The 16048-nt window shown below is 34.4% G+C and overlaps 1 protein-coding gene across 1 annotated transcript in view; it reads right to left on the minus strand.

The window, feature by feature from the left end:
* LIPI (lipase I) overlaps window positions 1-15751 on the minus strand; it is a 38142-nt gene extending 22391 nt beyond the window's left edge. Inside the window, exons 1-5 of the mRNA XM_063078103.1 lie at window positions 15368-15751; window positions 13216-13324; window positions 11261-11362; window positions 2789-2878; window positions 1614-1781 (exon numbers count right to left, since the gene is read on the minus strand). Coding sequence (XP_062934173.1) covers window positions 1614-1781; window positions 2789-2878; window positions 11261-11362; window positions 13216-13324; window positions 15368-15664 — 766 coding nt within the window. The 5' untranslated portion in view covers window positions 15665-15751. The remainder of the gene's footprint in view (window positions 1-1613; window positions 1782-2788; window positions 2879-11260; window positions 11363-13215; window positions 13325-15367) is intronic.
* Window positions 15752-16048: the final 297 nt, after the last annotated feature.

Raw genomic sequence — 16048 nt, forward strand, 5'->3', positions numbered from 1 at the left:
TTTAAATCATTAAAGTAGCTAAAGGATCAATGTATATCATCATATTATTATTATTATAAGTTGTTATAATTTACAAAGCATTTTTCAAAAATGTGGCATTCTATTTATTTTAATTACAATAACAACTCTTAAATTCAGGATTCACAAATAAATCTGCTCCCTGAAAATCTTATTGGAGCTTAGTATACTCCATATGGCTATAGTCTATTTGCAGCAGGTTTTACTATCATATTATAAATTCAGAGTTTTACTTGTAATTCTTTTTAGTAAATTCAGCAAATTGATTACATAAAACTTGAAAACAGTTTAACTCCATGAATGCAGCCCCCCAATTCTCCTATGTATACCTACATACAGATATGGTACACATGCATACACATTACATATACTATACACGTCTATATAGCAAAGAGAGTGTCTGTATACACTACATATTGTATATATAATATATATTTCAGATAGATAAATTGTATGTACATGAAGAATATCTTATATATTGTATATGATATATTTATATATTTATAAAATTTATAAATAATATCTTATATACAAGGGTATTTCAAAAAGTTCACAGAAAGATTTGTATTGTCTTTTAATAATTTTTTTCCATGAACTTTTTGAAGTACCCTCGTGTGCATATTTCGAAAGCTTCACATATTTTTTTCTCATTACATGAAAAAATGATGGGACCAGAATAGCAATCCGCAACATGAAGTCTGAAGAAAACTAATCCCGCATAATATCTTGCAGACAGAAGAGGTATATGAAACAATAAATTTGGCAAAGCCTGCATTGTGCCTGCCTCTCCTAGAGATTCTCCACGTGCATTAGTCCTGCTGAAGAAATCTAATTGCATATGGTTTAATTCAGCCTTTGTAATTACTACCCATTCTTTGAGCCCCTCTGGCTTTGGAAACATTTCTGGAAGATCCCATCATGACACTGATCAGCTGTTCACATGCTCATGACATGCTTGGGTCTGGCATTCTCTTTGAAAAACCTGAACAAACAGCCTCTGAGATGATTTCCAGTTCTAACTTTCTATTTTTATGTAGATTATTTTTTCTGTACAATTTCCTATTGGCAGGTGTTAGTTATCAGAAGTTGCAACCCTTAACTGCTCATACCAAGTGTTATTATCAATTTAGGAGTGAACCATGTATGATTCATGTCTACTTGCTGATAGCAAATGAAAAGCTAACTATGGTTCACACCTCTTCACTTGCTCCTAAGACTTACCATATAAAAAAATAAAAAACTATCCCTGCTGCCAAGAATGCGTATCTTTCTTAAAGTGGAAATATAGTTGGATGATTGATAATTAGATCTTTTGTATATCAAAAAAACAAGGATCATCATGATCACTGAATTTACCCACTACATTGAGCATAGAAAGGCAATTAATCAAGTTTCTGTCATTAAATATCTTAAAAATATTTAGTAGAAAATGAAATATTTACTCTGGTTTTGCCACGTCATCACAGATAATTTTTCCATAAAATGTTAATTTATTAACATGTAAGTATAAAGCACAGTTTAGCTCCCAGCAGAAAATATTAACACAATTACATTCTTCATTTTCCAAAAGATTTATAGTTAACAATCTCTCTTACCTAGCCTAGGACATGATTTTTCCTTAAAGCTGTCACAGTCTGCACATAAACTAGTCTTGTAATCTTCGTATGAATGACAAGGAAATGTAATAAAACTACAGTTTGTTTCCAAAGATGCCAAGAACAAATGAACTGCTCTCTGGTGGTCACATTTAATAAATTCAATTCCTTAAGGTTTAAAAAACAAGCAAAACAACAGTAGATATATTAAGTCAAGTTCAAGTAAATTAAAGAAAAAATAAGGTTCTACTAAATACTATGCACCTTATGAATATTTAAGATTCAAGTAAATTAAAGAAAACATAAAGATTATATTCTACTAAATACTGTGCACCTTATGAATATTTAATATTTAAATATTGTATTTAATACAATACACAGTTTTATCTCAAGCAATTAAGAAAAAAGTACCATTGAAAACTTTAGTATGCCTTTTACATGAGATTTATAGTAAAATTTTCTAAAGTAATAATTAAGTCAGCAAAAATGTTTAATTTCAATTAATAACAAGCTCTGCAAACACAGTGTACACATCTTTCCCTTCTAATTCTGCACCCCTAACATTTCCAGTGTCAGATATGACCACAAAACAAGGTGACATTAAAACTTTATCACCTCTCTTTCCTTCCCCAATCTCTGAATCCTCATCACTTTGACTAAACTTCTGTAGCTGCAGTGGCCTTTGACCATGTGTTACTTGACTAGTTGTCATTGTCAAATGAACATTTCCTGCTATGGCTCTAAAGTAAGCCAAAGTCCACACCTGGAGTAGTTTCTCAGTTATCTCTATGTCCAGAAAAGTCAAGTGTCAAGAGTTTATAAATTTGTGATTGCAAAGTAATATGAAGATGGTAAAGTTTAAATCTTAAGATAAAGCTTGTGTTACATGATACTTTACTATCAGTGTTTCCTCAATGACTTGTTTAAAATGATGAACTAAAACTGTTGAAACCATAACATAATACATCTCATCTATGACCAAATAGGATGTCTAATGGTAACTTTTATAAACTAATCGGGAGAAAATTAAACCATTTTTGACCAACAGCACTCCTGAATTACTAGCAATGGTGATTAAACCAAAATATTTCCTACAGATTGAAAGAAAAGAAAAAGCAAATTTTTTTCATCATTTTGAATCATATGTAATTCATTCAAAAATATTGTTGGTATACCTGAAAAAATTGATTTAGGACAACCAGGTTGTTTATTTCCTCCATTTGGATAAAAATCTATATGTCCCAAGGGCTCTTGAATGCCTAAACCTGAAAAGAGAAGCACCTTAGAATCACAAAGTGTATCTAATCAGCTCAGCAACTTGTATAAAACAAAATCTTCTATAAAATCCATTGATATTGACTTTTAAAAAATTTGAATTGAAAATATAATAAATGTTATTTTTAAAAAGATTTCTGGTGTTAATTCTTCATGAACATTATATTTCATTAACTTATGTGCCAGTTACCAGTTTACTATAGGCCAGTCATAATCTTTTCTACTATGAATGTGTAATTGAAAAAAATAGAGCAAAAATCTTTGTTGTAGTGGAAAATATTTTCAAGGGGAAAGAAGATATAATAAACAAAAGTACAGTATGTCAGATAACAATAAGTGCTATGGAGAAAAATTAAGTCAAACAAGGAGACAAAGTACCTAACGAGGGTGGTAGTTGCACCCTGAAGTAGTTTGGTCAGGGAATTTCCCACTGAGAAAGCTGGAGTTGAGCAAGGATGTGAAAGATGTGAAGGATGTGAGTCAGTGAGTCCGTGGACATCTGTGTAAGCACACTTGGGATGGTCAAAGAAGCCAGGTGGCTAAAGCATAATGTGTAAGAGAGAGCATTGGAGGAAATGAAGCTAAGTCAGTGTGATGGTTTCTCTCACTCTGGGTGATAATGCCTAGAACTTGTTGGTGCTAGATTCACCAACTAGAAAAATCTAAAGAATATGCTGCCTCCACTGGAACAACTTGGGCCAGAATGTCATGAAACATAAGCTATGATTTAAGGGCTTCTGTAGATCTGTAGATCCTTGGGGCACTGGGGAAGGTAGACATTCTGAGTCCACTACCAATATGTGGTCTGTAACCCAGGAGAGCCATAAGAGTGAAAAGGGGTAACAAGCTCAGAATACTCAGGACTGTGATTAGTTATAAAATCTCGGTGCCAGGTAAGATTGCAATGCTTTGGCTTGTGGCACAGAAAATTTCCTACAACATAGTGAACTCATGAGAGGAATCAGCAACAGATGTAGCATAACAGAGATACATACTTAAATCTGACAGTAAGGATTTAGTTGCAGCAACTTTGGGGTGTTGTAGGGATGTGAAAACACTGACCATGTACGAGGTACTTCAGAAGGTTTGTGGAAAAATAGAATGAAAAGATAATACAAATCTTTCCATGGACTCTTTGAAGTCCCCTTGCACATGGGGTTGGGGTGTTCAGCATATAAGGAAAGACAAAGGAAATCTTAGATGACTGTACTAGAACTCCCTAGAATCAAACGAAGTGTATGTGTGATCTGCTTGTGGCAGTGGTGAGGGTATGCTAGCCATCCCTTTTTACACCCCATCATCCATTTAGCTTGTAGAATTTAAGCAAGGAAGGGCAGTCTTTTAAATATGACTCTCTCTCTCTCTCCCCCTCTCTCTCTCTCTCCCCCTCTCTCTCTCTCTCTCACTCCAATTTTGGAGATCTGTGAAATTTCCTCATATTTGAACTCAACATGTAGTTCCGAGACTAGGAATCTAGTTTGAAGCCATCATTTTTCTCCAACCTACCTCTGAGTGGAATTTAACAGGACTGATCAGTAATCAGGGGTAAGCAAAAGATATTTGTTATTAACTTACAAGAGCCCTTGTTTCAGACATGTCATTTTCCTTTTATCAGATGGAGTGGGCAGGGCAGTTTGGTCTGCTTAGGTCATTCATCCCGTTGGTTTCGAAAAGGGAGGGGAGAGCAGATTTGGCTTTTGACTTTTCTTTTTATTGTAAAATATAAGACTTTTTATATATGTTATGTTTTATGCATAAAAGAACATAAAACATAAAGCTATATGTTAATTATTATAAAGCAAATAGCTGTGTAGCCACCACACCCATGTCAAGAAATAGTATCTAGAAGTCCTCAATGTGCCAATCACAAGCTTCTCTTTTTCCCCTAAAAATAACAACCATAACCACCACCCATTCTTTTAATAAAATAATTCTTTGTTATTCTTTACCTTCTAAACACACCTCCCCAAACTGTGTAGTTTACATCTGCCTATTTTGAACATACATTGACTCATATTTTATGTATGCTTTTGTGTCTACCTTTTTAAAATTTTTAGTATGTTAGTGATATTAATCCACATTTTCAGGTGTAAATGTAGTCATTCATTGCTATAAGAAATCCAAATTGGTTGCAATTCATTATCTTTTTCATATGTTTATGAATTGGTTTACTAATGTAATATTTTACGTAAAATTTTTGCATCTATGATTTTAACAGAGTATGACCTGTACTTTTTCTTTTCTATAATGTCTTCCTTAAGTATCGACTACACTTATGATGGCCATAAAAATGGTTGTAAACTCTTTCCTATATCTTTTCATTCTCAGAAAGTGTGTGAAAGTGGTCTTAGTTTTCTCTTTATTATACATAACCAAAATTTCTCTGGAATTTTCTTCGTTGGAAGATTTTAAATTAGGGCTTCAATTTTATTAGTAATTATAGAATGATTCAGGTTTTCTCTGTCTTCGTCAGTTTTGGGAAATGCTTTTGCTTTTTCCTAAGAATTTAATTTATATTTTTAATATTTATTTGCATAATGTCATTCATTATAGTGATTTTAATACCTTTAGAATGCATAACACCATAACCTTTTTTATTGTTGATACTAGTTGTTACTTCTACTTTGTCTTCCCTGTTTTCTCTTTCCAAGGATTTATTAATTTTAGGGAGCGATATATGTAGTTCAGGTATTCTGTGTTCCTTTTATTATATGGAAATAAAGCAAAAGTGACATAATTACGTTTTATAAAAATAATTCATTAATTTTATGTCTTTTCCAAAGTGCAAGTTTTGACTTTTTGTCTTTTTTTAAAAAAAAATTTAATTATGATTATTTTTTTATATTCTAAGATGTTGTTGCAGAGCAGTGGGAGTAGGAGGGAGGTAGGGGGACGGAGATAGGGGCAGGAGGCAGGGCCCACAGCTGGCTCCTTTGCTGGCCTGGTTGTGGAGGCAGGGGGATGTGACTAAAGCCCATGGGCACCCCCCAGCCCTAGCTCGGGAGCTCAGAGGGCTTCCAGCAGTGGTACGGTCATCGCTGGGCTGGATGCTGACGTGAGGAGGGGTGGTATAGTTGAGGACCTCAGTCCCCCCCACACAGCTCGGGAACTCAGGTGGCTTTAGGTTCTTCTAGTTTTTATAAGTGTTCTTTGGTGGTGTTAGACCTTTACTAGTTAATATCAGAACTTTGTCTCTGATCTGTAGGTTTTTTGTGTTTTCTTTCAGTTCTGTGTTGGATTATTAGCTGCCCCCACCAGTTAAACTCTGCACTGGAACTAATTTATTGTTCTTTGGTTACTTCTAAAATGGGGGAACTTCCTGTGGGTACCAGCACTTGAGCCCTGTGGTTGAGCTGATTTTCTGCTTTGCTGCTGATTCTCTGGGGAAGTCTTTTTGTGCAGCTCAGGTTTTAACTGTGGACCTTTTAAGCACTTTTGGGTCTTGTGAGGTCTGATATACCTGGGCTTTGTGGAAACTCTGGTCTGGCACTGAATCTTTTCAGCAAACATGCATCCAAACATGGCCACATTCCAGTCCCTTGTGATGACTCACCAGCCTTTGAGTGGCTACTTTTTTCAGTTGTCTGGGGCCTCTCACTTCTGTTTGGGTCCATGGGAACCCTGTCAGTGGTCTTGCTGGCCTAGGGCCCCCCACAGCCTTCCACTCCCCTGCAGTCTCCAAGCAACTGCACACAAAGGGCACAGCTGCAGTTTTTGCCAGCTCTTGCCCTGAGTGCTCATGAGAGCCAGCCTTGAAGTGACCAGGGCTTGAAACGGTTGGAGCTGTCCCTTCTTTCTCTCATTACAGCTTCTCCTGCCTTCATGAACTCCGTAGGTCTCTCCTCCTTTTCCCCTGGGCTCTAGTGGCCCCAGCTTGGTAGTCTTCACTTTTTAATAGTTGTAAATTGGTCAGCTGCGGGACAGAGTGATGCTGGGGACTGCCTATTCCACCATCTTGAGTCCCTCTTCAGTTCTGGCTTTTGAAAATATTTATAATTTTTTTTCTATTCTATTAATTTCTTTTGTGTGTTTAATATCTACTTCTTTCTCCATTTCTATGTGTTTATTTTATGCTTAATAATTTCTAACATAGATGCTTAGATTACTGATTTTTACCCTTTTAAAACAGCAGCATAAAAACTATACATCTAGTCATGGCTTTTGCTGAATCCAGTTTTAATATGAAGTAACCTAAATATTATTTAATTAAAATACTTTCTATTTTCATTATTTACTTTTTCCTCATTGTTTAAAAATGTGTTTCTTAATTTACAAAATATATTTATTTTCTAGTTATATTTTTGTTATTTAATTATGGATTAATTGCATTGAAAATAGAGAATATGATTTCTACACTTTGAAGTGTTTGAAAATATCTTTAAAGCCCAGTTATGCTCAACATCTGTAAACTATCCATGCATGCTTTAAAAGAATGTATATTCTGCAGTTGTCAGGTGTAATGTTCTACAAATGTCCATTAGATCAATTGTGTTAATTAAAGTTTCTCACTATGATTGTGCTGTTGAATTTTTTTCACAATGTGTTACTGTCAATATTGAGTTGTGTATTTTAAAGCCATCTTATTAGGTACATACAGACTAGAATTGTTACATCTTCTTGATGAGTTGAAAGTTTTATCTTTTTAATGTCTCTCCATATTTCCACTAGTCTTGTAATGAAATAAATTTCATCTACATTAATATAGATTTTCCACCATTAGGAGGAGAGTATTTGCATATCATATTGTTTATCACCCTTCTACTTTCAAACATTCTGCTTCCTTACTTGTATATATGTCTTTAATAAATAATACATATTTGGATTTTTGTCTTTTTAATAAGTGTGACAACTGTAATATTTTAATTAGAGCGTTAGGCCATTTATTTTAATGAAACAGGTGGTTTTAACTTTACCATCTTACTATCTACCTTCTATTTGCTTCACCTGTTCTATATGCTTTTCCTCTTTTTTCTTGCCACCTTCTGGACTTTTTAAAAAATATATTCAATATATTTTTTTGTCCTCCACCAGCTTGGAATTTATATACTCCTTTACTCTTCCTGGGTACCCTAGAGATTCAACATGTTTACTTAAGAACACCAAATGCTGAAAGGTCACTTTAACATTTTTCTCATAGAGTAAAAGGATCAGAGAATGCCTGGAAGTCATTTACTACCCCAATATATATGCTATTTTTGTAATGTATTTTAATTCTGTACATATGTCAAATCCTATGAAACGTTATTAACAGTGTTTTATGCCTAAGTATTCATTTAGATTTAACTACATTATGCCATTTTCATTGTTCTTTCTTCCTTTCATTGTTTTCTTCCACAATCTAAGGAAATGTTTCTTCTGCCTAAAGATCAACCTTTCTGCTTATGACAACTTCTCTCAGCTTAGATTTGTCTGAAACAAAATATATTTATTCCACTTTGATTCCTGAAATAGATTGGGATACCATCTTAGCAGTTATTTTCCTTCACCATACTGAAGCTATCATTCTGTTGTTTCCTGTCTTTCACTGTTTCTGTTGAGAACTTAGTTGTAACACTGGTCATTTTTGTTCATCATATTTTAAAATGTATGCTTTGACGATGGTTCTTGCCTTCAACTTTACTATCATGTGTCCCAATGGAAACATTTATCTTCATTTATTCTAATTGGAATTAATTGGGCATTTTGAATTGGTAGATTGATTATATTTCCTCAGGGGAAATTCTGAGACAATATCTCTTTAAATATTGCTTCTGTTCCATCTGTTCCATTTTTCTCTCCTTTTATTCTGAGATTCTAATGAAACACAATTTACTTTTTCATTGTGAATTTTATGTATCCCTTAGCTCTGTCTGTAGATCCATTCTTTGAAATACATTTGCTTCATTCTAGAAATTTACTTCTCTACTATTCTCTGGTTCACTCATTCATTCTCTCTTTACCTGTTTCAAATTTTCTGTTAAACTCATTCAGTGAATGTCAATTATTTTACTTTTTCGAGTAAGAACTTCCATTATTTTTATTAAAACATAATCAGTCTTATTTATATTCACTCATTCTCTATTGAAATTTTCAGTCTTATCTTTTATCTCTTTGAAAATATTAATTCCAATATCTGGAGGCCTATAGATCTTTTCTATTGACCATTATTTTTCTGTTTTTCTTTTGTGCTGTCTTGCTTTAAGTGTGCCTGGCTATTTTTATTTGGATGCTGAGCATTTATTTCTAAAGGTTTTTGTAAAAATAACTTGATACCAAAGGTGATATGATCTTCTTACAAAGAGGCCTATTGCTGCTTCTGTTAGGTAACTATGATCTCCAAAAATCCAGGATCTACTTAAACAAAACTCAGTAAATACAATTTTTCTAAACAACTCAGATGACTAGAAGCTTGGCTACAGACCACTAAAAGATTAGTTTGTTTCAAGTTAACCTTTATTCCCATAGTGCTCTCCTTTGGGGTCCCATTCAAGTGTAAGAGATGTTGTATGAGCTCCATATAAAGGTTTCAACAGCACTTCCCAGATTCTGCATCGGAAAACCATCCATGAAAAAAAAAAAAAAGTGATTCCAAATTACCAGTTCACCTCCCTTGATTTTTTTTAATCTTATGGATATTGGACTGGTGATTTTCCCCCATATCACAGCAAGAATGTTTGTCCAAATTGCCTACTCCACAATTTTGGAAGGCCACATAACTTCTTTAACATACACAACTGAATAAGAACAAGTACAATTAGCAAGTAGAAGATGCAGTCATTGGCTAGCATTCAAAGAAAAGTCAGTTTTCCAAGTATCTTAGTATGCTGAGCCCAAGTATCTCTTTTAGAAATTCCTTGAGACAGGTGAAAATACAGTGTCAAAAATCTGTGTTCTTTATTTGTGTTGGCCATAAAAAGATCAATTAAAAGCCATCTATGTGGCATGTAGTGGAAAGTTAGATTTGATAGGTCAAATCATCAAAAGATGTTGAGAATATAAGAAAATCCAAGACAGTTTTTTTCAAAAAAGTAAAAAATGGAAACAAAAATAATAAAAGGTATGAAGAGCTAATTTAAAACGCCATAGGTAAAACTGAAGTTGGGATTCCAGAAAGAATTCAGACAAGGGACCACAGAGTAATTTGCCAATCGGTGTATTGTGTGTGGGTGTGCTAAGCTGATATAAAGAGTTAGCGATAAAGAAAATGAGAGGTTGAAGTACGATACTAAAACTGTGAAGCTTTAGGCACTGACTTCCTGTAAGAAGCAGGTGAACCTAGCTTCCAAATAAAGAACAGAATTTTTCCCATTATAGTCTCAATCCATTGGCATGCAGTTATGGGAGTTGAAGAATTGTCATTTATGGCATTTATATATCTCACAAAAATATAGTATGGGTCATCGCAAGATAAATTCAGAATAATATGGGAGCAATTACATTACCTAGATCAAAGAGAAAGGAAAACCGAGGAAACGGGGAAACAGGAACAGTCTTAGTGTCACTTCTTGTCTCTATTTTAGCACCATATCCTCCCCATGTCTACTAGTGTAACACATCTAAATTATCAGTTTATCAGAATAACATATTGGTGAAGTGCAGACTCTGAAATCAGAAGACATGATTTCAAATACTAGCTCTGCCACTTCCTAGCCTTGTGACCTTGACCCTAGTTTCCCCATCTGAAAGGGGAGAATGATAATGATTATCTGTCCCATGGGGACTGAAGAGAATTCAGTAATTCATTCACACAAAGCACTTAAAACACTGCCTGATGTATAGGAAGTGCTCAAAAAATCTTAGTATTATGAGATTCAAATCAGGAAAGGCATCAGGACAAACTAAATTATTCCTTAAAATGTGTCTGTTCAATGTACTTTGGCCAAAACTATTAGTAACCTGTTAGAGATTTTTCAGGAAGATAATTAAAAACAATAGAAAAATTACTTCCCTATCATTAGGAAAAACTATCTGTGGCTGAAGTGCTGTGCTCAGTTCAAGCTGGTATCATCACAGTGAGAAAATGAGTGGAGAGAATGGTAACCTAAATACATCAGGAACATTAAGCCTGGGGAAAATGTGATCAAATCAATAAAACTGTCAGTAGCATGAACAGGATGAACTTTTATTTATCAAATTTCAATTTTTTTTTAGCAATGACATGGCACTTCTTGAAACCTGGGGGAGGCAGGCTGAAGGCAAAGAGTGCCATTTGACGATGCAAGAAATCACTAACCCCAGGAAATACTGCTAGTGGGAAATACTATCATTCTGTAATTACAGATTCAAAATCATGTTATCCACAACTCTTTCACCTCCTATATTCTCCTCTTTCCTAGGGTCTACATTTCTTTTTTCATTTTCAAATAATTAAGCAATAAGTCCTACATTTTTACCATTGGCATCAGAATGGATGACATCCACAAACTTTGCATCAGTGTAATCCAATCTGCTCTCTGATGGTTTTCCAGAAAACTCTGGCCCAGCAGGGTCAAGACCTGAAATACAAGAAAGAAACTATCAAGATAATCAAGCCTTACTACAGTGCACATTATATTGCATGTTTGCATTATTATTGCATTATAAACATAAGTATTTACAGTTTTAATTTAAACCTGTCCAAAAACATATCTAAAGGTAAATAAAATTAGATAAATAGTATCTTCATTATTTGAATAATACTCATTACTAACCTTCAGAGGTTGTTAAGTTAAGCCACATTAGAGATGCCTCAACAAAATATCATAGGATTTTTTGAGCATTTGTATTTAAGAAATAAACAAAAGCAAACCAACAGTAACTTTATATTTAATAATTATTACTTCTCCTGAAGGGAAAAAATAATGATTATCATTTGGTCCTCTCTTGAACTCTGTGCCTTACTAACTCACTCTGGATATATATATCTGTAGGTCTAAAATGCTTTTTAGTTGCCAAATGCAATCTGAGCTGTGAAATAAAACATATTTATTATTATCTTATCATCTGTTTCTCACAAGAGTTTCCCATGTGCTGTTAAGAAAAAAATATTAAAAATTCCATGGAGTACGAATATTGTGTCTGGGGTATCTTAAATTCTAAATAAAAATTCTAGGCTCATGACTTTCTGGAGAATATAAAAAAAGGGGGAAGGGAGATAAATTCCAATTCCTTGAGAACATCTGTGCAAAGGAAGAAACAATCATCTTAAAAAGATATTTTAAGAAGTGAAGTATAATGTTTATTTCAGGGTCTTCTACTATCCCTATCTTATTTAGCCCACTAGCCCACTTGAGAAAGAAACCTCTCTTCCTGTAAATTATTCTGATGTAGAACCTCCACATTTGCTGACATTTTAAACCCTAATGGTTGCCTGGAATTTGGGGCCATTCAAACTGCACTAACATGCTTTAAAAAAGCAGGATTATCACCAGTTCAAATGAAGCAAGTGTGGTCACTTGGGGAGAAGAGGCTTCAGGTGTTAGAAACCTCTGTGTAAGTCCTGGCTTAGCTGTTACTTTTGACCCTCCTGTTTTGAATCAGTTAACCTCAATTTTCACATACATATGATATGGATAATATTAAAAGCGATCAGAGTAAACAAGCTGGGATATACTTAAGGCTTGTAAGGATCCTAAAAAGATCTAACTATCTATACAAGTTATTCACCTCTCTCCTCCCCATGTTTCAAAATTTAACTAAAGACTCTATTACCTTTTATTAACACTTGAAATCATTATAAATCTTCTATGAACATAGATATCAATAATTACATTTTTTAAAAAAAGGTAAATTGGTTGAGGGAGGGATATTTTCCTTCTAATTCTAAAATCACCACCACTCCTAGAAGGAAGAATGAAAAGACATGTCAGCATTATGGGTTACTGAGCCTTCTCAATGCAGTAACTTTACGATGGAAATATGAAGGAAACTGAGATGCAGAACCCCTCAAACTTGGACACCAATTCCTGATTCTCTCTTCTAGTATTCAAGGTAAATTTTTAAAAGAATTTAAATATACCAAAGCATGTGAAAATTAAATACATAGTTATTAGTATATAAATGAAGTATTTTTTAATTTAATGAGCTAAATTTTCCTCTGTATGTTTACAATGATGTTTCCTTAAGATTTAGATAGGGCTGCAGAAATTGATCTTTTCTTCTTGTTTCCATCTGGGTAACAAACTCCATTAAGAACTAAGGAAAGACTTTAGAATCTAACCAAAATGAAGACTAATATTTGAATATAACATAGAAAAAAATTGTGCATAATTACTATTGTTTAATTGTTATACCTGTTAAAGTTTAAATAAACTAACATCTGATGCTTAAAAGTGTACTAAAACAATAATTTTATAAAAAATAGTCTTACCTGTTATTCTTCCAAGTTGACCATGAAATATCTTTCCAATAAGTCCACTAATATGAGCCCCTAAGCTCACACCTATGAAATGGAAATTGTCAAGAGATGCTCCATGCTTCTGCAAGTGAAAATGCAGGGCTATGATATTTATTTCAGGTCATCATAAATCATGCCTCATACATAAATATTCTAAAATTCATTATTTTTTTCTGGCTTAATCCACTTCTGGAAGACAGAGAACTTTATAATTTTATGCAAAATAGTATATGCAAAATAACACATTTAATTACCAAAGATTTTATAATAATAATGATAATGATGATGACAGATGTTATTAGGTGTTTGCTTTGTGCTAGTTACCTTGATATGTGCTTTATAAATCTCATATTCAATAACCCAATTACCCTATGAGTTATTAATTTCTACCTTATTGCCTAAACCTGTCCCTGGCGCCTATTAAATGCTAAACATTTGATGAATTCTCATTTTACAAAGACAACAATCTCAGAGGTTAATGACTTGCCCAAAGCCACATATACTTATAAAGGGGGAAAGATGGATTTCAAGATATTATGGCCTGAATGTTTGCATCCCCCCATAATTCATATGTTGAAATCCTAACCCCCAAGGTGATGGTATTTGAAGGTGGTGCCTTTTGGGGGCAGGGGTGATTACATCATGAAGGTGGAGCCCTTATGAATGGGAATTAGTGCCCTTAAAGAAGCCTGAGGAAGCTCCTTTGACTCTTCCACAATGTGAGGACACAGTGAAGAGGCAACATCTATGGCCCAGAAAGAGAGTCCTCAACAGACACCAAATCTGCCAGTACCTTGCCCTTAGACTTCCCAGCCTCCAGAATTGTGGGAAATAAATTTATGTCATTTATAAGGTACCCATTCTATGGTATTTATTTTTTTACAGCAGCCTAAATAGACTAAGACACAAGGCCGGATCTGTTTGACTCAAAAGTTTATGCTAATCTGCCTCCCTGTTTTATCTGACCAGGTTGTGTCAAAAACTGTAGAAAGACTGTAAAAGAGGAATAATCATCCTCATTTCAGAGATGATAAAATGAGGTTCGTGGATTTTAAGTGATTTCCTCCAATCACAAGCTGGAGAATGATGGAATCCAATCTTCCAAGCTGATTGTATTAAATGATTACTAAATGTCACCCACAGGATAAGCATATACATATGAGGGTATTTTAAAAAGATCATGAAAAATTTGTATTATCTTTTAATTCTATTTTTCCATGATCTTTTTGGATCACCCGTGTGTGTGTGTGTGTGTGTGTGTGTGTGTGTGTGTGTGTGTGTGTTTATACTTTACATATATTCACTTAATATTCACATAAATATTATTATAAATTTTTTTTATCCCAAATGTACAAATAAGGAAATGCAGTATAGAGAGGTTAAGTAATTGCTCAAAGACAAACACATAAGAGATGCAGTCAGGCTTTGAACTCCTCTAGTCTGACTCTTAGCCACTACATATAACTGCTTCTTGGATCTGCTGTGCTTGTTCAGTTCCAACAGTGGATTGGAAGTACAGCACAACATAACTCAAGGGCAGATTTCAGGCCCAAGAATGTCCAGATATCAGTCTTCCTTCTTTCTAGTACCCATCACTACCACTACTATCTTAGGACAGACTTGGTTCTTCCTAAAGGTTGACTTAGGAAACAAGAATCATTCAGACCACAGATGACCTAGAACTGGCCTGAACTTATTTCACCTATCCAAACCCTGAGCAGACTTGAATGGAACTGAGTGAGGTCTGCCTCCAAGGCTGGCAGAAATACAGTATTTTTCAAGCTATTTTTTCTCACTCTTACCAATTCACACTTCATTAACTACAAACTTATTATTTATTTTATTCTGAAGTTGATATAGGTAGAGTTTAAAAAAATCTTAAAAGATTTTTAAATAAAACATAATAATTGAATCTTTAAGATAATTTTAAAAAATAAGACATGACTTGTCTAGGTATAGGATTCTCCATCTACGCAGACAAAGATGACTGCATCCACTGACATATTAAAGCAGTAATTCTTAATGTATATGGGAAAGAAATTTATTTTATTACCACTTTATGGTATTATTGCATAACACACTGTATATTGTATAGCATATACAATGCATACATTTCCAGACTTACCAAAAGATTTTGAATGTGCCCGCTCAAACTCTCAGCAACTATTCTCGTGTTTTTAACTGCTCTACTATAAATAAAAGTTGTAGCACCCCGGTTCCAGTCTACTACAACTACATTCATATCTTCTTTATTCAACAAAATCCTTAGAAATTTTTGAAGCCACGATGGGGTGGAGCCCATTGGTCTGTATCCATGAATCAGCCAGACTGTTTTCTTCTGTGTGTTGAAATTAACATTAAGTGAGTTATTGTGCTCAACCACGGGCTCAGCACAGTTTAGGTTGTTCCTTGTATACAACATCAGAATTACCTCTATCCTGGGAATAAATAAATCTCTGAAGGAATCCTTTAGCTTTAGCTGAGAGAATTCAAGGCATGGTCTTTTATTATCTGAAATCAATAATAAAAAAAGTCAGTCAAACTGAGTACTGGGGCAGTATTTGACTCCTGTTGCTGTTGCAGAGAACAGAATTGCACTTGAAGAGTGAGGAGAATTTCATTTCATTAACATTTCAAAGTAATTTACTGAACAACTACAATGCTTAAAGTAATACATGTACGGAGCAGGCAGGCCTTGCCACCACTGGACCCCATCCCCAGATTGAGCCAGTGGGCACCGACCAGAGAGGTGCCCCCGGAGAGGCCCAAGACCCACAGCGACCACTTGCCACAAGGTGCCAGTGCA

This window comes from Cynocephalus volans, chromosome 1 (assembly GCF_027409185.1).
Source record: "Cynocephalus volans isolate mCynVol1 chromosome 1, mCynVol1.pri, whole genome shotgun sequence".
NCBI lineage: Eukaryota > Metazoa > Chordata > Mammalia > Dermoptera > Cynocephalidae > Cynocephalus > Cynocephalus volans.